The sequence below is a fragment of the Stegastes partitus genome, unplaced genomic scaffold, assembly GCF_000690725.1.
Source record: "Stegastes partitus isolate 25-593 unplaced genomic scaffold, Stegastes_partitus-1.0.2 Scaffold1064, whole genome shotgun sequence".
Taxonomy (NCBI): Eukaryota; Metazoa; Chordata; class Actinopteri; family Pomacentridae; genus Stegastes; species Stegastes partitus.
This window is the reverse complement of record NW_007578795.1, coordinates 133,440-156,873: the sequence shown is the minus strand read 5'-3', so window position 1 is coordinate 156,873 and position 23,434 is coordinate 133,440. Positions and strand designations below refer to the sequence as shown.

The 23,434-nt window shown below is 40.3% G+C and overlaps 2 protein-coding genes across 3 annotated transcripts in view; one reads left to right on the top strand and one right to left on the bottom strand.

Annotated features, from left to right (window-relative positions):
* Nucleotides 1–5,879: 5,879 nt before the first annotated feature.
* sf3a3 (splicing factor 3a, subunit 3) lies at nucleotides 5,880–17,156 on the bottom strand. The gene is made up of 17 exons (XM_008295660.1): nucleotides 16,950–17,156; nucleotides 16,784–16,831; nucleotides 15,466–15,518; nucleotides 15,205–15,310; nucleotides 15,039–15,111; nucleotides 13,544–13,635; nucleotides 13,354–13,436; nucleotides 13,079–13,217; nucleotides 12,925–12,993; nucleotides 12,750–12,817; nucleotides 9,947–10,054; nucleotides 9,781–9,850; nucleotides 9,476–9,640; nucleotides 6,840–6,950; nucleotides 6,423–6,513; nucleotides 6,264–6,319; nucleotides 5,880–6,182 (listed from the first exon to the last, which is right to left on the bottom strand). The coding sequence occupies exons 1-17, from the start codon at nucleotides 17,043–17,045 to the stop codon at nucleotides 6,105–6,107; spliced, it is 1,506 nt and encodes a 501-aa protein (XP_008293882.1). The 5' UTR covers nucleotides 17,046–17,156; the 3' UTR covers nucleotides 5,880–6,104.
* A 1,566-nt stretch (nucleotides 17,157–18,722) lies between these two features.
* The window catches only part of ube2e1 (ubiquitin-conjugating enzyme E2E 1), a 106,269-nt gene continuing 101,557 nt past the window's right edge, over nucleotides 18,723–23,434 (top strand). For both annotated transcript variants that reach the window (XM_008295657.1, XM_008295656.1), the window contains exon 1: nucleotides 18,723–18,868. The gene's annotated coding sequence lies outside the window, so the exon portion shown is untranslated. The remainder of the gene's footprint in view (nucleotides 18,869–23,434) is intronic.

Here is a 23,434-nt window from a genome sequence, read left to right as displayed (position 1 = left end):
ATGCAGACATTAGAATCCAAATGGAAACAAATGGAAATATAAGATATTAGATGACTAACTTGACTGCTGCTAATGTGGAGTGTAAGTAAGCAGCGCTATGCTGTGGTAGCTGGTTAGGATAGAACGAGTTTTAACCACTAGAGAAATCTGCTCAGGATATTTTCCGCAGAATTCAGCACCGGGTTTGTTTCAGGACAAGTTCTCCTCCTCAGTAAGGATGCAGCAAGAGAGAGAGAACAAGTTGTTGGAGAAGCATTCTGCAATTTCAGTGGCATCTTAGCCTTCAGCACATGTGCATATATGTAATACAATCTTTAAGATGTCTTTTTTTTCGATTTTTTTTTTTCCAGAATAAGCCTGCCCACACATGCAAGAGCCCCATCTGGTGGAGTTTAGAAGCCACATAGAAACAATTTAAACCTCTACATGCTGGATTAAAGGCAGTGCAGCTCATCAGTCCAAACTTTGTTCTGCTTCATAACATCGCTGAAAGTGAGACGAGGAAATGAAACAGTCAAGAGGCACCTTAATATCTGCAATGGTGCACTGAATACAGGAGCAAGTACAGCCTCCTGATGGCGCCGTTTGTTTTACAATGATAAGAAACTAACAAGCTTGTGGGTTTAATATTTCTGTCCACCTTTGAATATGTGTTCTCACTCAACCCTAAATGTCCAATACAACAATATGGATTTAAACCTCACACAAAACTATAAAAGCTGCTCAACTCTCTTTGAGATCACAATAAATTCTAACAGTCTAATACACTGTTATACTATCACACTAAAGATGTGTTGTCCCAAATGATACCTTTTCTTTTTGATGGTTTGTCATCATCACAGCTGAGTAAATGCAAACCTGCCTGCATGTGAAAACCCTCATCAAACACCTCCCATACGACAGAACAGTCTGAAAGCACGTGGAAAATTAGCCAGGCTTTCATGTAAACCTGGAAATATTCAAAATGTATGAACATTTAAAAGCAGGACAAGTTCTGATATTGAACATGAAGAAGGCATATTTTCATTCCTAGATCTCAAACTGGAGCAGATTTGCAGCAATGACCATGTTTAGTTCTTTGTACAATGAAGAAGGGCTCAAATGACTCCTCAGTGGATTTGATTGACTCATTAGAAGATTGTTCAGTGAAACCTGGGCCCATCGTTCACCTGTTAGATGTGTCTGTTCCTCGGGTTTCCAGCAGAGCGTTGCACACTTAGCAGCATTGTGAGCATAGCAAACATGGACTCAGAACCAAGTGAAAGTGTCAGAAGTCAGATTGTTATTCTGAGCAAAGAGGGGCCGTCTTAGAGTCAAACCATGACCTGACTGATGGTTTCTAAAGGGGTGGTGTCCAGCACTGTACCATACTTTGAGAAAACTGGATCAGTTGTATCCGAAACAGGATCAGGCAGACCTAAAGTGAGCACACCATCAAAAGATCAATACATCAAGCTTGCTACTCTGAAGCCAGACACCTGCAGTGAATCGACTCCACTCTGACCGAATACAGTTAGCACTCCGTTCTTCTGAGACATCCTCCACCCTCTGGTTTACATCTTTGTGTAGAAGAATTCATTTTGCAGCTGGAAAATGAGCTCAAACACACCTCAGTATTGACCACTGCCATCCAGCTGTACCACTGCCTGTCATTTTCCTCACAATACAACATTCTGAACTCATTGAACACCAATATTTCAACAGCAAACACTCGAACATCAGTCAAAATTCATATTTAGTTATAATAGTGATGATTTGAATTATCGTGGGAGGCGTTTCTGTTTACGGTAATTAATAAATGACATGCTCCAACTCCACAACTACAATTGCTTGGGTGCAGATTGTTCACCAATAGTCCATAAATACATTTGGAGGCTGAGATCTGCCAAACATCCAGCCCCACACAAACCTGACAAAGTGACTCATCATTGACTACTGGATCCTGAAGAACCAGGCTTGGTGTAATGCTTTTAGAAATCTCCAGAAAGTCCACAAAGCTTGCCTGACAACACTCATGAGCTGGGACATCTTCTCTTTAAAAATTCAATGTGCAGGATCGGAATAAAGGAAAAATGAGACTCTGAACTTGTTCTGTCATATGTTCTCCTGTTCAGGCTATAAAAACAGACAATCTGCTGCCTTCATAACGTCCCTCAGGTAGATTTCCACGGTGGGGATGAGGTACAATGCCTCATTTCATGTGTTAACTGAACAGAAGAAATGCTTGGGTTAAAATCTTTGTTCCAAAAGCAGAGAACCGCAGAGACTGGCTGAAGGGAAGACATTCAGACAAATAAAGTGAACTGACAGCCAAATAAAACATCTCCACTGGGAGCCTGTGCATGTTGCACAGAAAAACTCTCCTGTTTACAGCCCAACATTCAGCAGATGGTCTAGTGGCTTTCCAATTGTGTCGAGGGTACGCCTCATCTGCAGGCGCAACAAAACACTGAATTATATTTCAAAGTAGACGAGTCTTCATGAGTCCATTCTGGTCTGAGGAACAGGCAACCTTGTCCAGATTCAACAAAGTATAATTGGATGAGTCATGGTCTAATTTTACTACCATCGGTCTTGGGTTTGTTTGTCATTGTGTTCAATACCCAAGTGGATTCTGTACTGTTAAATGCACATCATGTCCAATTGTGTGCTCACAACTGAGGAAGAATGTAAACTTTGGAGGAAATAGTGGAATAAATACAGGTGGTTTTCTTTGTTGGCATGAGGAATAAGTAAAAGAAAAAGGAGTGCAAGGAGGTAAAAACAGCGAGCAGATCTGCTGTTTGTGTTACCTCTTATCTGAGGGTCAGTGACTCTTTTTTTATTGGTTGCCAGTTGGCAGAGCAAAATGTAAAACAATGTGTTGATATGTGAATAGTTTTTTCCAATCAAAACAGAAGAGCCTTCTTTTTTTTGTAAGGTCGGTCCATTAGGTGGTGTGTTTGGTTCTTTTTCTCTCATGCTCTCATTAATCTGAATGTGAAAATGTGATTAATGTTGAGTATGGATTCTGTGAATCCCTGAAGCTCAGCATAATGTACAATGTAGAAGCAGAAATAAAAGAAAGTGTTGGTTTTGCCAAAGCCATTGGAGAGGCCTCAGTGTGTTTAATGTGGGGAGGTGCTCAGTAATGAAAGCTTAAAGATTTACACATTGGACAGGCGCCTCCAAACAAAAGGTTCACTATTGAAGCAGGTCAAAAAATGGCCTCTGAAATTAAGAGACTTGAAGAGAGGGTGTTGTTGAAGTGATTGTTTCATGTGTCTGTTCGTTGGTGAGTAGCTTATTGCTAGTTAGCTCACATGTCATGTTGTCTTGCTCCTTTCATTTTCCACTGGGGTTAGGGTCAGATGGGATTTTGACAAAACTAATGCTTCCTTTTAAACATTTCAAAAGCACTTAGCTTCCACTGTTTCAGATCCAACAATGCAATTTGTGTTAAAACTTTAGCAGTGAATAAACGAAGCCATTGCACAAAGGGGTGAATCTCCTTCAGTGGATCAGAGACGGTGCTGCTCCTCAGCTGGAACACAAAGATTTACGTCCAGCTGTTTGAACTCAAGACAATAACATCCGTCAAAGGTGAAAGACTCGCTCCATTCCACAATAATAAACTTCTGAGTCGAGCTCCTTCATCATTTTATGGATCACGTCCCTGGATCATATAAATCGTGTTGAGAGATTTAATGTGAAAGCAGCGCGTTTTTGAATGACTGTACAACTGAAATGTTGTTGAATATACTGTAATTTTGTTGCACCTCTTCCTCGGTCTCCTCAGTGTATCTCTTGCCTTTGAAAACATTTAAAGCCACTGGTTAACTGGTGTCTAACTGGTGGCACTGGATGACTTCTCCATCGGAGCTGCACCCCAGGAGATATTGCACCTCATAGTCTGAGGAGGTGAAGATCAGAACTTTCTTCCCACAAAAAGATATATGTCCTTGTATATATAACCGTATATAAAGGCTGCCGTGTTAGAAAGCGTTCAGTGATTTTACCTATACGGAAATTTAGCTCAAAATATTGGCTTGAGGGTGATTCTGAGCAGAGCTTTGCCTCTTCATTTTAATTCTAGCTCCCTATTAATCATGCAAAGCTCTGCAGGAATGATACATTGCTGCTTCTGTGACATCAAAATCATGTCATCTAATTTAATTCATGCACGGACTGCTTACAAGTAATTACAGTCATTACTGCTGAACACAGCAAGCAGAAAAATGAGCCTTCTCAGGAAAAAAAACCCATTTCTCCTTCCTTCAAAATCAAAAATGCCACTCAGACTAATGTGAAGCTGCCTGAACCAGACAATCAAGCTCCCTCTTAGTTTGCTTCACCTGTAAACAAATGAAATATTCACTAGAGCCCCTGAGGGGCTGTGGGAGCAGATAATAAGCTACTTTATCTGAGTTTGGTGTGAAATGTGAAGATGTCAAACAGTTCAGTATTCCACAAGTGAAGCTGCCATCATTTCTGCAAACATTCAAATAGCCATGAATTATTTCCTGGTGATCTGTCTGAAAGTTCTGTCACTTGTTATTTTCAGACACATCAATCATCATCAGACATCATGAATTTCAGTGATAAAAGAAGTTTCAATATCCTTCAATAACGCCATTAAAAAAAAAAAGAGAGAATCATTTTATGTCTTCGTGTTCCTGATCGGTTTCAGACGTCACTCCTCGCCACCACTTCCCATTTAATAATAATCATCGGGAGCAGAATGATTTTAACATGAAGGTGTTATGGAAGGACATGGAAACTTGGCACACAAGTAGATGATACTTCCATCACTTACTATTCTAAATTTCACCAGCCTACCCATGATTCAAGATGTCCATCTGGATTGTTTGGAAATTTATTACTTTTTTACATGTACCAAATCTGATGGGCCATAACTCCCATTCTACTGATATATGAAAGCTTTCTAAACATTAGTAACGTCATTCAGATAGTTTTCTCACAATAACATTGATCAAATAGATCCTATGTACTACAGACATATTTTTCTTTTTTTTTTGAAAATCCACTTCATTTGCAATTTTGGAACAAATCCTGAATTTGGGAGGTCTGAAGCAAAAAAAAAAAAAGAGAAATGAGAGAAATGAACATCTGAAATCTCATTCAATCTCCAACTTGTGGGACATTTACTGAAAATTTCTATTGGTTAAAAAAATATGAAAATAAAAATGTTTAGTGTGAACTAGAAATAATTATAGTTTGCTGTGTTAAGGTACAGACAAGGAAACCTGAGCTTTTGGCTTTTGCCCCATTATCTCCTTTATTTACATCAGAGGATGTTTTTGCAGTGGTGGACGTGGCCAAAACAGTGTTGGTGCTAATGTTGCTAAAAGAACTTTGTTTTGGAGATTTACACATAAATGTGGTTACTCTTACATTGACATGACTTCAGGGTTTTGCTTGAGGAGAAAAATCCCTGCATTAAAACAAAGCCTGTGTGGATGGAGGCCCTTTGACAGACCTTCCCATCTGTGCTGAGGACTTCAGAAGCCCATTTAAAAATAATGTCTAAGATTAAAACTACCATTGTTACAACTGCAGTCACATCGGTGTGTAGTTTCCCTCTAGAGTATAAAATATGCTTATGCTTACACTCCCACAGTACAGGTCTGCCTGAACACAGCCACCATCATACCAGTAAACTAAGGTAGAATCCTTCTATAGCACTGGAAAGACAATACACTTAGATTTAAGCTATTAGCCAGGTTTTAACATACACACAGCATCCACATTTATATCACACTGAATGCAAAACTTCTCCTGTCTGGGTACACGACCTCAGTAAAGGCTCTGAATAGAAGCGACACTCACCAGCAGGGCACAGCTCCAGATTTAACAACGGGGTGATAAAGACAAACAGCACAGTGCCAAAAGTACTGAGTTTATTATGATGATCAATAGTTGCCACATTACAAAGTTATGAAAGGGAGAAACAGAGGGAGGGACACAGTCTGTAAAACACTGCTACTTACAAATAAAAAGAAACACGAGCAAATGTGTGATAAAAATATAATCAACTTTAACGGAGGCGACTTAGAAGTTACATCTTTTTCATTTCTTCTGTGTCACTCGGTCACATCCTCCATCTACAACAAGCCTTGTCTCTTCAGATCCTCGTAGGTCTTCTTATTAACCACATTTCCACTGGAGTCCTCGTACTCTTCCTGAAAATCAAAAGCGAAGGGATGAGCAGATGCATAACAACTAGAAAGCATCACGTCCTCTGTCAGTGATTCTGTACGAACCTCTGTGTCTGGCTGCCACCGCTCTGATGCCTTCTGGGACTTCAGCTTTGCCCACACTGGAATTAACAAGCAGCCACAAATGGTTTATTAAAAACCTGCTTCCAAAATACACTAACATCCACAAAGTTATTGTCATGACCAGATAGAGGCTGGACTTACAGGAGACGGCATCCTCGATCTGTGTGACGTTGGCGAAGTGAGCTGTGTTGGGGATTCCCAGACAGCGCATACCGTGGGCATGCCTCCACTCCTACAAAACAGCAATACAAGTCACACTTACATTTTCAAAACTCAACATTTAATAGCCCCTATTTAACAGCAAGTCTGTTAAAATTGCATATCCTTTGAGGCCAAACGGAGGCTTGTTGCTGCCACCTCAGTGCCTGTGTGAGGTTGGTGAGGAACATCTGATGAGTCTTTGACACTTAACTGTAACTCTGATTCCAAATTATGTTGGAATGTGTGTAATACACTATTATTTGTGCTGCTCCATGTCTTGGCCAAGATCCTAATTTAAAACACTTCTTTAATATCAATGAGGCTTTTCTGGTTGAATAAAAGAGAACAATGGCATACCGCAAAGTGCCTCTGGAAGGCTTTGGGTCCTCTGTAAGTGTAGTTTCCACAGATCTCACAGTTGTAGTTGATGTTCAGCCCGTGGAGTTTGTAGAGCCAGTATGGAATTGGCTGGAGAGAATAAAACAGCAGGTCAGCAAACACACAGTCAAAGTTCACCCCAGTAAATAAAGTGTGTGCAGCACATACAAACAGAACAGTGTGAGGCTAAAAAGCAGGACAGGCCACTGTACTCTGGCTCTTACTCCAGTTCACTGTGTGCCAAACCACTGACATCTGCCAACTGAGCTGTAAGTGAAACATAACTGGTAGTAAAGCTTCCTGGTTTTGATGTGGATCATTGTCTGACTAACACAGAAAGGTGTGTGACAGTGTTCAGCATTCTGAGTTAAAGATAGAACGCAGGAGTTTTACTTATAAATGAACATCTGCTAGTCAAACCTTTGGCAAATGAGATCACACAATGTGGACGAAGCCAACAGCACCAAGCAAATCTCACTGCATTTCACAGGACATCAGAGGTTTTTTTAGGGAGCCAACACTTCCAAATTAGTGAAGCATCTCGCCAACAGACGTGACTTGTACAAAGAATTCTAAGAGCTTAGGACTAAATAATGTAACCGTTATGTGAAAAGCGTGTTTCATTTTCTAACAAGCAAACGTTTTTCACCATCAGAGTTTGACAAGCTTGGCTACGAACAACCATAACTGTTAGACTAAGCTTTATCTTTTTAGCCGCTGACCAATGTGTCGACACGCAAACAGCCTCCACACTGGTAACACTGACTTATTATAGCCTGCAAGCTGCTAAAGTCAGGGGTTACCAGTGTGCAGATGAACAACCCTCGTTATAATGACCAATTTACATTCAGTCAGTCCTGGTAACATGGTGAACATGGTGAACATGGTGAACACGGTGAACACGGTGAACACGGTGAACACGGTGAACATGGTGAACATGGTGAACACGGCACGTACACAATCTGATAAGAATTATTTCTATTAATAGACAATGCGCTCAGCAGAGAGCAGAGCTCTGCCAAGAGGGCACTGAGTCTTTAAAAACTGTTTAATAATTGATATGTGGTAGCGAAAATAAAGTTAACTATAAAAGAAATTATGTCCACACTATGAAAATGACCAAAATACTTAGAATAATCCAACACCAACGTTATAAATGAAATTCACTGACAAATGAAGAGAATATAAACAAGAAAAAAACTTAACAGCAAATGAAGAAACAGTTTTGCTGACCAGGAAAAAACCAACAAATAACCAAGTGTGACCAAAATGGTCGCATGTGCGACTTTTCTTTGAGAGTGTGCGAGTTCAAATTTCAAGCGGTCGTATTGGTGCGAGGGCACGACGATCATGAAGCTGTACTAGTGTCGCTGTAACAGGCACAGGAGGCAGTACTTTAATAACTTCAGTGTGCTGCGGTATTCACACTTAAAAATGCGATCTTCTCCTGAAAAACGGAGCGCAGCCGCATTTGCTGTATTTTCCGCTCATAAAAAAAAGAGCGTGTGTAAAAAAATCATGAGGTTTCATCTCAGATAAATCTGACATTAGAATGCCTTAGTTTACTCCTTTTAAAATAATTTGTGGTCGTAACCTGTCTGAGCACACTTCTGCCTGGGATGTGGGGAACATCAGTAAACTGTAGTGTCTATCATTAGAAAATGTTCAGCAAGTCATTGTTTTGGTGTGACAAGGTGGGAGGTGCGACCGAACGAGAAAGTTGGTTGCACCAGTGCTGCCAGTGAAAAAGTCGGCCTGGAGCCCTGCAGGATTATCATCCTGCACACAACAGTACAGTAGAGCGAAAAGTCAAAAATCAAGTCAGTACATGATCTCTGCAGAGGTTTGCACTCTGGTCATTTCTTTTTTTAAAGCTTTTCATCTAGTCAAATGAGTTTGTCATTTTAATATGAACCTCAGCTTGATCACAGATAGTTTACAATCTGCATTGTTCCAATAAATAATTTTTGTAATGGTGTTATTAATGTGATTTGGTCAAACAGAAATACAGAGTTTTGTTCAAAGACAGTCTCCTGGATCAAGACTCAACATCAAGGCATTTAACCAACTTGGACTCCTGCAAAGGGATATGCACTGAGGTTGGTTTTATTTATAAAACTAAAAAAAGAATTTTAAGTTTCATGTTCTCTCATCTACAGTCCCATTACTTTGCCTGATGTTTTAGGTTTTTGCTGTTGGTGTTGTTTCAGTATCATACCATATTAAAAATGATCAAGTCCCTACAGGACGACCTCCACAGGTTGTGTGTATGTGGACTGACGAAGGGCGACTACACAATGTTAGGCAGGTGTTTTTAATGCTGTGGATGATTAGTGTATATTACAATGTGTTGACAGCCTTTATGTGCATGTCTGTGTTTTCTCACTGCAGATTAAACACACTGACAGTCAGTGGAAAGCCTCTCTGCAGTCACATAGGTAACTTGTAATGGGCAAAGTCATGAATACTGAGCCAGAAATCCCTCTGACTTTAAGAGACACCTGAACGTAGGTTCCATTCACACCAACACAAGTCAGACAACATCATGAACTTCAGAAGTTCTTCTGAATGTTGCATTTGTGTTGTGATCATTTGTGACACAGGTGTATCCTCACCTTGCCGTCCCAGCCCAGTGGCAGGTTCTTGGGGTTGTAGATGATCTCGTTGTCTTCATCTTCGCTCTCACTCTCACTGAGCTGTTCTTCCTCCTCCTCCTCACGCTCCTCTCCGGTTCTGGCCTGCTTCCTCTGCACGTTCTCATGAGTCAGCTGCCTCTGCTCCTGTAGCCGCCCACAACACCCACAGCTGTCATACCTGAGCTCATACTGACCACAACAAGCTGGGCAACAGTGTTCAGAAAATGCTGGATCAAACCCTTCAAGTGTGAATTCCAGCAGCAGCTGATTATCCACCGACTCACCCCGAGGATCTCCACATATTCATAGACTTGAGCTTCCAGGAAGGCAATTTCCTTGTTACGCTCTGTGTCTCTGTAGGAGTGATGGATGAAAATTGTTATGAATTATATAATGAACACTATCATAAGACACTGTCAGCGTTAGACTAAAATTATTACACCCACTTACTTTTTAGGGCCTTTGGCTTTGGGATTCTTGGCAAACAGCGAAGGGTCCAATGATTCCAGGGATTTGCCTTTAGTGCTGAAGAGTCTCTGAGCTCTCTCCTCCAGAGTCCTGTCCACACACACATGTTGAAGAATCAACAGCTGGCCAAACTCATGACATGCAGAATGTGCACTAATGGTGTTATTAATACTTATTACTGGATATTAATATCTATTTGCTCCCCAGGCCCTTGCTCACATTCTGAATGAGTCTAAATGAATCCTGTTGCATGATTTGTGTTTAAACACTAGTCTCCAGACCAGCAGTTCAAACTGGGTGCCATGACACCCCAGGGTGTCTTAAGGAGCAGGAGAAGCTGCAATAATATACACACATTTTCCCCTCTACACATTAATAGGTGACATTGGTCCTAACTAGATTTTGTGTATTCAAGTGCATCAAAACAGAGAAGAGGGGTAAGCACTAGAAACACTGCTAAGGCTGCCTGTTGTCATAATCTGCCCTGTGTGTGTTTTCCAGGCGCAGAAAGAATACACAATACATCTGAACTCTTTACACAGTCTAAGACAACTGAAGCCAACTTAAATTAAATCAGATTGTATGGCGAAACCTAACGTTAATAAGGGAACTTGTAAGAATGAAACATGAAATCGTCCTTTTCTTTGACCAGCAAAGATACTGAAGGTAGACAGAAGCAGGGATTCCACGCAAATGTCGTGCAAAATTTAATCAAACTTGAACAAAATCGTCCAGAGAAAATGCAAATTACTGCCTGTTTCCATGTACCACTGTTAGGCAAATAGTGGGAGTTGGTTTGTGGAGATAAACAGCTGCTGGTGTTCGTTCTCGAGTTGGTGCCTTTAAACCGTAGCAGAAGAAGATTATACAACGAGGGGATGTAGCTGGGAGAGCTCCAGTCAAACAGAGAAATGTGGCATTCCCATTATGGTTCTACAATCTTTTTCAGTTTGTTTCATGTGTTACTTTAAGGAAGGCTAGTTCCTCATCATGAAACATAGATGTGAGGGTTTCACTGGGAGCTTGCCTTCGTCCATCCAGTGGAGCGGAAGCTTCAGCGGATGTTTAGGTCAAAAGCTTCGTGACCGTCATCATTTATTCACTACAGAGCAATTCATGGTTTCCACCTCCCCTGTGCTGACTGACAAGGCTCTCAAAGTTGAAGCCTATGTGGCTCCATTAATACTACAATAGGTATGTGTTGGTCTGCTAGGTCGACTGTTGCATTGCCCCTCATATCAAACACAAACAAAAAACACATCCAGGGCTCCCACAGAGCTGCCATATAGAGCAGCTGGTTACAGAACGGACTGTGGCACCATGTCAGTGATTATTCCTGGAGAAACACAGTGGGCAGACATAGCACGGGATTTCTGGAAAACTTAGAACATCCAACTGTGTTTGGGCACCGACAGAACAGAACTTTAAAACACAGTTTTTCCCTCCTCCCTCTGCACCCTAACCGTCTCCTACCAGGTATGCACGGGTATATTAATGCACTTTCAACAAGAAAAATCAATCAAGTGAACAGTCAACATTAATTGCTGAGCTAGAGTTTCTAAAGCCTGAAAACAGAGCCAGTAGGAGATTCAGAGGTCTGGTTTACTCTGAGATCAACTGAATTAGACAGCTGGTTTTGAAGTAAACCAGCTTTAAGTCTGTTACGGCAGCAAACCAAACAACTTTTGCTCCAGAGATAATGTCAGAAAATTATAATATCTCAAGATAGTTTAGAGTCATTTTGCACAAACAAACTTTCTGTCTCTAAGTCTGAGCCAACTCGACTTTGCCTGGACCAAAATCACATTTACAAATTAGAAAATGCAACTTTAACTTATCTTTCTGTTTAAGTTCACTATTATTCTTCACATCACCACAGCTTATAGCTTCATAATTGAACAAAACCCTACATTATCAGATTAAACATGTCCAATGATATGTGACATGTCTATGGTCTCAATAAAAGAAAAAAAAAAAACAAAAAACATTGTTCTAGACTTGCACTGGAAAGTAGGAGCAGAAAATAAAAACCCACAGTCAGATACCTCTTGATGGCGGGAAGGTGGGCTTGGATTACAATTTGTGAAGCATGTATCGGTGGTCAGTGGTCACCAAACACATGTAGAACTAAATGTGATGACATTTTCAGACAGATGCACCACAAGTCCCAAAAATCTGCTGCAACAATGGATTTATTTCTAATCAATTAAATTATTAAAGACAATTAATACGTAATCACTAATATCCCTTAATTGTTGTTTCCTCATAACCTGATCTTTTAAGAACTTCTGAGAGTTTGTTACTCCTGAGATGTTTCCAATTCGTGTCGTCCTTTACAAGTACTGCTTGTAGTGAAGTGGCTGTGGGGCTGGAAATGAAAGGAAGGAATGATGGAAGGAAAGGATGGAATCAACTGGTACCGATCTCTGTAGTTTCCTGCCCTGGGCATCTTCCACTTGTTTTCTTTTTTCTGTAAACTTGTTTCATTTTTTTTAAATTGCTGCACTGTTGGGATATATGTTGCATCTCTATTTCTGCCCAGCACTGTGGTTGTTGTTGCCACAATTAAGACACACTCGCTTGATCAGTGTTAAAAAAACAACAAAAAAAAAACGTCAATGCCATTAAGTGATTAATTGAATTTCCCTTCTGGGATAAATAAAGTATTTTTCATTTCATTTCAAGTGGATGTAATACAGGGTGTACGTTTGGTAGTTCAAGCTTAACCACCACTGAAACAGGTAATATCACTGCAGCTTTTCTGTTATTTTTAATGCATGCGTACCCTCCACACTTCAGTCCGAGTGCCATGAGAGCCGACTTCAGTCTGTCCAGACCCAAAGAGGCCAACTCCTGTGTAACAGAACAAAAGAAAAACACATGAGCAAACGCATGAATGAGCAACTTGAGTGTTAATATTAAATACTAAATATTTAGGTGTGAGTTCTTTTTTTTTTTACCTCCCATGAAGAAAAGGCAGAGAGGTCCAGATGAGCTCCAGCATGTGTCAAAGCACTGCTTGTCTCTTTCTACAGTCAAATGAATAAAAATCAAAAAGGTCAGGTCGCAAAACTCAAACCATCATCATACGTCGGTCCTTTCAGGAGCACTTACAGGCCAGCCTGGAAAGGTCCCATTGTCCCATTTTTTCTCAAAGTCTATCAACACTTTGCCGTAGAGCTCGTTCTGGTCCAGCAGAGGTTTGACTCGGTCTGTGTAGTCCTGCAGATACTCCAGCACCATTTCCAAATACCTGCACAACCAATGGCACACATTAGGGCTTATGTCAGTGACGAGGGCGATTACTTCTCATCTTTACAGGTGGGCATCCTTTAAGGCTGAAGTTCTACACTGTCAGGTTTGATGGGGAACTCGCAGAATGTACCTACTTTTTGTATTCAGCATTTTTCCTGTCCTTGGGGATGTCAAACAGCTGGTCAAATGACGACAGGTAGGTGATGTACTCCAGTTTCTGTGAAGACAGATGGGCACAGAGATCACTCAGAAAGATAAGGGTGCAGTTTGGAGGTTCATTCTTCATTTATGAGTATGAATTAGCAGACTTTAATGGATAATAACCTCAGCTCCTTTCAAGTTGATGTACTTCAGGTAGCAGTCATGGAGATCAAGGTAGCGGCCGTATCCTTCCTCATCTGTGAACTCCACCATGTCTGTGGAGGGTACATGGATCTTTCTCAGTGATGCATTTCAGAGTGCTGACCAGCCTCAAATATACCACAAACCTCCTCAGCAGTCACATGTCAGAAAAATATGGAGTCAATAGAATCCTGACATGAACAAAACACTGCTCACATGTGAGAGAAATGATACTAAAATGTGCCACTGCATCCCCGCTAAAAATAAACTACTTGTGTCCATAATATAGAGGGTAAATGACTGAACAAGGGATTGCTTCTGGACACAGCGTCTGAGCTCTCAATCTCATGCTTGGTCAACTCATAGTTCAGGATTAAGTCCAGAGTTTGCTAAACCAGCTGTTTGGAACATCCCTTAACACCCATCACCCTCTTTTATTTTTTCCTTCCCTACAGCACCCTCCCCACATCGCACACTTCCTCTCAGGGTTACCACGTAGCCGAGAAGCATATTATTATCACATACAGTGATTTCAATCCCATACCAGTCAGTTCAGCCAACACTATGTTCAGTCACACTCACTGATGAAGCACACGGAACACAACACGAGGACACCAAGAGATCTGAGCAGATGAAACACACCTACAAACTCGATTAATAACAGGCTGGACACATTCAACTATACCTAAACCTTATCACAACCATGTAAGTGAGCTGACTTTGTCATCTTTCTAGCCACCGGGACTATAGACAGTTCCAGTGTGAGGATATTTAAACATTATGATAATAATAATAATCCCATCTACAAGGTTTACTTCAAATAGAAACATAGGAAGTTAGCCATTTCACCATATTTGTCAATTATACAGAAAGTGCACTATAGTCAATGAATTGCTCTGAATTTCTTCAAAGCTATTCCAGGTTGTAATTTGTTTAGAATAGACTGCTGTGTCAATCACTGCAGCTTTGGACTGACTTCATGCAGAAAGAAAAAAAACCAATGCCATTGATTTGCAGGTTTCCTCTTGTAATTGCTGGCAGAAACTGTTACTTGTCACTGTTTATATGCTAATTTTATGCAGTGTAGCTTTATGATTACATTCTGTGAGCTTCCCCACTGACTCATCATTCTTACTGCTGCAACAACTTCCTTTCACCACAGGCATTAATTCCTTTCCCTTTATCCTCTGATCTGGATCTATCTGTGATGTATTAGACTGGCTATCTTGTTACAGGTCCCTCTCTTGTCGTTAACACTGTTCAACTGGATATTGTTTTTTTCTGAAGTGAGACATACCCTGCCAAAGATGAAATGATATTGAGCCAGTTTAAAGATGAATTTCTGTTTTTACTCAAGACAGACAATAAAGAATCTATCTATCTATCTATCTATCTATCTATCTATCTATCTATCTATCTATCTATCTATCTATCTATCTATCTATCTAAAAAATGCCTGAACTGGATTTGGACTTACTCTGAGCCTCCTCACTGGGGTTGTCTCTGGCCTTCATCAGCTCCTCAAACTCTGCAGACATGGGGATGGAAATCTACAGAAAACACACAATAGGACTGTTACTGAAATTCTGTTTCACAAAGTTAATATAATGTCTAAAATGATTATTTACAAAGAGGTTAAATACCTCATTCGGGTGCTTCCTGTGAAACTCCTTTATCTGCTTCAGTCTGTTGTAGAACTCGGCAAACTCATTTGGTCCTGAGATGGCAGCAAGTTCATCCCTCCTCATTCTGTCCAACAGAGTTCAAAATTTCACCATAAGCACAAAAATAATGAGTACAAGTTCTAAATGACACATTAGTGATAAAGTTAAAAGAACAGGTGTTTTGTTAAAATTAAATAGTAAAGGCAAGTATGGTTGTTTAGTCACTTTGCAAAAACGTACCCATCTTTATCTTCATAGGAGTCTCTGAGATTTGCGCTCACTTCCATATACCTCTGTCAGAAGACAAACAGACTATCAGACGAGGGTTGAATAATAGATCGTGTCAGCATCTACACTACAATGTGCGCCATACTCACCTCGCTGAAAGTGCAATGTGAAGTAAAGCAAGTCAACTCAAACACATCATGTTAAGACTGTTTTCTCTGCTTGTTACAAAAAGAAAACTGGCGTGGTTCTCATGTCCATGCCTTACGTACAACAGAAGTCTGATAAGACATCCTGTAGTCTGATTTAGGGCTTCTGAATACAACATTTCTTTTCAAAACTTCACAACACACAGAAAAGTAATGCAACATCAGTTGAATAGAAATATTTTTGCTTCAGAAAGGACTGTGTTGTAGGCAGTACTCTGCAGCTGTTGCCGCCACATGAGGCAACACAACTCATTTGTTTGACGATTTAAACAAACTTCACAAAGCTTTGTGTGACAAGTGCAAAGCCAGATCTGACTGCACACAAATAAAAAAAATGGTGTCACATGTCATCAGTGTTACAGTATGTGAGAAAAAAAAGAGGTATTTTTCTTTTTCCTGATGCACTCCCCTACACAATCCCTTCAATAACTCTAAAAGTGTTGAATTACTTTCAAATATAATTGTTCAAGTCATCTGGTGGTGGGAATGTCTGGATTTTCCCATACTGCAGTACAAATCACAGAAAAATTAACATTACAACTTGTTTTTTTCCACTTCGTTTCCAAAGTCGATCATTAACAACGGCAGTATAACTAATTATTAGCACAGCAAGCCTGCATTGCTGTTTTCTGTATAAAGAAACTGTATTTCCAAAACCCTTTTCTGATATCTGTCCCTTCAACTTCCAACATCTGTTTCAGTTTTTAAATGTGTCCGCTGTACAGTGTTTTAATGGGGTTAACCAATACAGCTGCTGCAATGTTCACGTTTTAAGGCTTAAATGGATCACCGATATACCCAATGTTCAAGCATACCCTGCTCATACCTGTACAGTCTTATGTAGAGGAGTAAAGCAAATGTAGGTACCGAGAACACCGAGTACAGTTAAGACAGACTTTGTAGTGTAATTTCACAGAGACATTGCTTCCTCCTCCGTTACATGGGCAAACGTAATTACATTTCTTATCCCCTTATCTGTAACGTGGATACTGAACAGGTTGCCTTACAATGTTGCCAACATGCTAACTGTAGCTATTGGAAACGTCACTAACTATCCAAATACCCAATGATAACACTAGCCAGCTGGTGCTAGCCATTCAGAGTAAATCAAAACTGTTACTTACATCCAACATTGCTCTTGTTCGATGGTCTGAGTTAATTTGTTCCCGCAGCTGAAACAAGATTTGAAAAAAACAAAAAACCAAAACGTTAGCTCATTTTAACGTATGTTTGCAGTTAAGATTAGCATTAAGTTTAATGCTAACGTTAGCATAAAGCGACAGTACTCACCGTGGACTTCTTGTGTAACATTTCTTTTGTTTTAGCATCCATTAGCCTCTCTTTCTCTTCGTGGTAGCGACGCTGTTGCTCTAAAATAGTTTCCATTGTTTTGAAATATGTCGTATATTTACTAAAGAAAAAAAAAAGTGCTTCTAACAAGCTAGCATAAAATGAAAGAAAGCAGCAGCCCCGCCGTATCTGCTTCGTTTGTTTTCAATGGCGCATGTTGAAGAGCTAACGTCCGTCATTCAACCCACCGTCACAGAAACATCGACTAAAGAAAAGGTTCCGCAGTGGTGACGTGGTCGGCACAAACCACGGACAATCAATAACAATATTTAAATTATTTAATTAGCAATAGAGTCAAATTTGCTATAGATAGCCACAGAATTGCACAGTTTTAAGTAAAATGCTTTCTTTTGTTACTTATATACCATCACTTATGATATTTATTGGAATCTACCTGGGGTGTTTTATTGTTCATTTCATTAGTAATAATTAGTATAAATGTTTTAGATGATTTGAATAATGGGCTACATTAGTCGTGCACCAAAGCTCAGACTTCATTAACAACTCAGCTGCGGTAATAGGGCTCTGTGCATCTCACTACCTGCACTTTTAATCATTCAGATCAAGGAAATTGCTTCTGAAATCTTAATGCACACTTTTCAAACAGGATGGATTGGCAGCATGGTCCCTATTCTTGTCTTTTGCACTTCCTTTGTAGTCTACACTATCATCAAAGCCTGCCATAACGCTTCACAGAGCACACAGCGCGCACTCGCGGGGAGCGCGCGTGAACGTCTGATCTGTCAAGTTTTCGTTACAAAGTGAGATACCGGAAGTGGAGATTCTCTGCCAAAAATAAAAGATGTATTAGACGTTTGAAGAAAATGCATCAGAACTATCGTCATTGAAGACTGATTTTATGAATTGCTCTGTTTGTGAGCATTAAAATAAATCTAAATATTGTGTCTTCAAGAACAAGGCCTGAACAAAAGTAGAAAGAGAGGAGTGTAAACGAACATGCAACTTTGTGAGTAAAAAAAAAAAAGAAAGAAAAAAAGGAATTAATTCTTTACAGCATTACCGTAACGGAAAACAGCAAAATTAGAAAATACATCCAAAGCTATGCTGTATACTGAGCTTTGTGCATTACAGCACAGTTAAACTCCTGAAACACATCAGCGGACACACTGGATGCTTCAGTTTACTTGATAAAAATACTAATATAGTTTAACATAGTTTTCAAGAGTCCTTTCTCAATAATATGTTCAATATCAGTTTCGGTATAGAGTGCAGTAAATTTCATGAGCAATATTTTATTATCACGTGCAATATAACTTTATTACTTCAGTAGTACAGGCAGTATTACTTCTTATTTCGATCCAAGTTTTATTATAGCTTATTTTTAGTGAAGTGTTGTACTGAAATCTTTTTGCTACTCAGTTATTCAATGCATATAGTCTCGTATTATTTTTATCAGTAATATTTGGCACAAGATTTTAATTAATAAACATCTTTTTGTATCAGACTATAAATCTCTGCAAATGTAGATATGGAATAATTCTGATCATGAGTCTGTCTTATTTGATTTTTAAAAATAAATAAATAGCACCATGTATTAATGTCCTGCAGCTGTCTTCTTATAGGGAGTTCTTGCTTTACGGTATCAGTGTGACTGGAGCTTCTTTAGCAAACCGAGCCAGAACAGCTCGGTTGGTTCAGGCTTTTATTCTCCTAGATCCGCCCAGACCCTGCGCGGTGCCTGCTGCTGCCTTGACGGCGGCACTTCGACACATTCTCCAGCAGTCAGTCGCAGCAGCGGACGGTGAGCAGCGGACAGCCAGTGCTGCGGATTTACGGAATAAACAGTGGACATTAGAACACGTTTCTCCCGACGCCGTGCTTCCAGCCTGCTTAGGAAGGTGAGTCGGCCGTGTTCCCGTCCGTACCGCCCGCTGTGGGACGCAGAATGGAGGTTTATTACGTTATCTTGTGGAGGAGGGGGCGGTGGCTGGGGAGGAGAGGGGGGCATCCATTCGGTCTTTTGTGCTGGAGCGGATTCGGCAGTGGTCAGCGCGAGCTCCGGTACCGGAGGAGCTACACGCTGGGCAGGAGCGGCGTCCAGCTTCACCTTGTTCCACCTATTTACAGACATCTCACTGCGAGCCTGTTAACTCTTGATGGCCAGCCAACACAGCGGGGGCTCCACGACGGAACCGCTCGGTGTTTGGTACCGAGCAGAGGACGTCTCCCCGAACCTCGTCCAACATATGTGTGTGTGTGTGTGTGTGTACTTTATAGGAATGACGGGATTTTCCAGATTAACAGCTACGTATTAATTCGGTGTCCACCCACTGTATCAATAACATGTAAACTTAAGTAATGGCTCCCCAGGTAGTCCCGCAGCCTCACGCACGGTGGCCCTGCTGGCGGGGCCAAATGTCAGCGTGGGAATGCTTTTTTATTTTTATTATTATTATTATAACCAGTTAAATATATATATATACTAAAAAGAGGCTCAAAGTTTAATAAATACTGGGACGTGTTAGCCTAAAACCCAGTCCAAATGTAGCTAGCTGCCTTACAGGGAATCTGACACGTTGGTCTGCACACAGGAGAGCGGGATGTATGGGGACCGTGGCTCCTCTCCTGGGTGTGATTTATCTGCACACTTGCTCAATAACACAATTTGGGAAGCCTCACCAATCCCGATAGTTAACGGCTGAGGTGTTGTGACAGCTTCACACTTGAAGGGGAGAAAACATCTGCCCAGTCTCTGGTGGCAAGAGCCCAAGGTTGTGAAAAAGCCCACAGCTCTGTGTTTTTTTAACTTTCAGTGTGTTTGTCCTCACCTGACAAGTGGATGTGCTATCATCCTCCACGTGAAGTTAACAGCTCAGCCCGAGAGGATCCAGTCCAACCTTTGAAGCGATGCCCCTCTCTGTATCATCCCGGCCATATAATCCTCCAATTATCTCCTGCATCAGCTCTACACCAAATGCAGTTAATTGCATCAGATAACCCGTGTGCTGCGGCTGTTTGTCAAATGTCAACAGCAGACTCAGCTTGCCAAAGCTGCTGTCATGTTTATTGAACAGTCTGTCCTTACTTCTGTCCAATTTGATATTCATTTGAGCAAGCAGCAGAAAATGCCCTTGCAGCCATTCATCTCTATCATACATTTTTCATACCAGATCGGGGAATGTAAATAGAGGCTTTCACCTTGAGCCTCGCACACACAGTGATGGAGGAGCTGGATGGAGCCAACGTGACCTTGTAGGTGTCTTTTGTTATTGAGACTTCGGGGTTGTGACTATTAGATGTTCAACTTGACTGCATCTAAAGATGAGAAGTAAAATATCAGAGGTCTAGTTAACATATTAAACTCTGCAGATCCAAATATACCTTTAATAAGAGATACAGGATCATCTTTATCGGGGAGCCATCAGTAGTTCACTGATTATTTTAGTTTAGTGCCTTTAAAAGAAAAAGGAAACCAGAAAAAAATATTGACATTTCAACAGCTGTAACTTGGGCTTTTTGCCTTTTAATTTGCTTGAGCAGCAAATTAGAAGATTAAATGAGTATCAGCATAGTTGCAAAAGCAAGACTGCATCCTTCATCCTCAGGTTTTTAAAACACAGACTTTTTTTTTGCATATCTCAGACGGTGATTGACAAGTAACACGTTTTTATGGTAAAAGTCTGCATCAGAAATTATCAAATCATCTCTGAGGAATTTCAGGGATGTTGACAAATTAGAGTTCTGAGCAGAACCGAAGCTCGTTCTGAGTCCAGCTTCAGGTGGAGCTTTGAGCTGACATGATGTTCTACTCCTGAGTCTTCATGTCATTCCTTGGTTCTGACCCGTGTCTCTGCCTGTGGTTTTGGCTGGTTCTGATGGTCCAGTGGACTGTAACAGGAGGTGCTTAGTTTTAGCGCTGTATTGAAACAGAGGAAGCACTGATCTCCACATGCAGCTATTTGTGTGCAAAATAGCACCAATATTATCGATCGGTTCAACATCGGTCATCACCACAAGTCTCTGTATACGAGGATGCTGTCGATAGACAATAAAAATAAGATAAATTGGAGATGAAACATCTTGGGAAAACAAATATTGACATCCTGTTAATGCCGTATATATTTTGGGAGTAATGTGTTTTATGTGGGCTTTAACATGTTGAACTTCCAAAAACACATTCTGCAATTTTAGCTTAATTAATTAATTTGAAATCAAAACCACAGTTTGAAACATACAGTGAGTAAAACACAAAGGGTTAAGGCTATTTAACAATGAGATTAATGCTGGATTTCAAAATGGATTCAGATTGTGAGTCATGAGGATGATGTCGGGCTTAAAGGTATTAAAAAGTCGCTCTTCTTGGGTTCTTCTTTAAGCAGTAATACATTTTTATTGTCTTTTCTGACTCCTTGCTGTTTTGTTTTTCTGCTGCCTGGCGCTCAAATGCTGCATTGAGAGGAGCTTCTCTGCTGGCCTTGTACCTGTCACAGCACAGGATGAGTTTCTTGCCTACATTGTGCTTTTTTAATATATTAATTCAGGATTTTGATGCTCCAACAGTGAATGCACTGCCATGCTGTGACCACACCCTTTGCAATGAATGCAATACATAATGTTGGCTGTTTTATCAAATGAGAATTTACTTGTGGTTTTGGGTGGAACGGCATGACTGATATGCATGCTGAGACACATACAGTTTAGCGGAAGAGAGTATAACCCAGGTTGGTGTCGGTTGAAGCTAAAATTTGCCAAACAATTTGCCTGACTTGGTAGACTCCAGGTAGACGACTGTACTGCACAGAGAAGCTGCTAGTCTCCATTCAGTTACTGCAGCACAGCAACTCGGACAATAGTTTGGCCAAAAATAAGTTTTAAAAAGGTGAAGTAAGTTGTTTTAATGTCAAATTTACTTAAAAATGTAATTTTATCAGCCTGGCCGGGCCGTCCAGAGACACACAGACAGACCTGCTAAATGTCAGGTGCACTGGTGTGTCTAAGAAAAATGTTTGCTTGCATTTAACAAATTATTTAGTGACCTGTTTGGTTAAAATGCTGCCAGCTGGGGCCCTGACAGTATCCACAAAAAAACAAACAGCCGTCTACTGTGTAAGTGTGACATAAGTCAAAAAAATGTCCTCGCCATAACTGATGGCAACTGATTCAACACATTTGATTGTACCATCTTCTTAAATGTGACAATTTGTGTCTAGTCTTAATATAATGAACTGGACATTTAAGGATTTTAAAAGGTTGACTGGACAAACAGGTGGATGTCACTTCATACTTAAGGCTGTGTGATATTTGTGTCTGGTCACTTTGTCAGATTAGGTGGTTATAGATGCATACGTTCTTGCTAAGAGTTGTCTGTCACAAATTGTGTGATACCATCAGGAAGAAGATGCCTGGAACAGACAGAAGAATGTAAATAAATAATGGCATTCAAACTGGTGTATGTGATGCTAGCTAAGTCTAAACAAACAATAAACAGCTGTACACACTGTGGTATGAGGTTGAATGAGATCAAACATTCAATCAGGCTGTTTTTATTTTGTAGGACTTGATTAGGTGCCCAAGACGAAGGTTCTGGTGTTGAATACTGTGATGTACGAGATGTGATAACGGCATCTTTCATTATTGTGCATATATCAAAGGGCATTTTGTCACTATTTCTGATCGTTTATCAGGGGGGTCAGAAAATACACTGCAGTGTAATTCGTAGCAAAAAATCATCAGTTGCAAATTTAATGAATGCACTTTTTTATTTAATTAAAAAAGGTCTCAGTATCTAAAGAACACTGACATATATATGAGCAGATAAGGTCATGATCTTGCAGACATACAAAAATCTAATTCGACATGTGATGAATTCCTGCAGAATGTCCCAAATAGAGCTGATAGTAATTAAAAACTAATCTCATTTAAAGTCAGACAACTACAAGAGGCACCTGAGTTTGATCTAAACCTGTTAGACTGAGGTCAACATTTGAATTGAAACAATCTAAATAAAAATGATGGAGAGAAAATAGTTCACCAGCAGTTTTGGCAATAGACAGATATTTAGGCGGCTGCATTGTTGTACCTTTTTGGAGGCTGGACAGATGACAGGAGGTGAGAGAAGTGAGAGTTATAGGAAAAGACATGAAGGTCCTTTGTGGGACCTGCAGTGAGGAATTCACAGCTGGCGTCATAACCCCTCAGCTACTTGGTTAGTTAGTTAAAGTCATTTATAACACAAAAATACCAACTTTTCTCTGGTTCTCACTTCTCCAGTAATGTGTTGTGTTTTGTTTTTTGTTCTGTAACCTTGAAGTCTTTGGATGGTGTAATTCAGTCCATAAAACCTGCTGAATGATCGAATAGCAAACAGATTAATCAGTAATAAATTACCAGCTGGCTAATTTTTATAGCAGTTTAAAAATAGCAGCATTTGTCCACACTAATAAATCCATCCATCATCTATACAC

Coding starts and splice junctions, on each gene's coding strand:
- sf3a3 (XM_008295660.1), bottom strand. CDS start 17,045: ATGGAAACTATTTTAGAGCAACAGCGTCGCTACCACGAAGAGAAAGAG. Junction 12,818..12,924: donor CTGCCTTTTCTTCATGGGAG/GTAAAAAAAAAA, acceptor TCTGTTACACAG/GAGTTGGCCTCTTTGGGTCT. Junction 9,641..9,780: donor AATATGTGGAGATCCTCGGG/GTGAGTCGGTGG, acceptor GGGCGGCTACAG/GAGCAGAGGCAGCTGACTCA.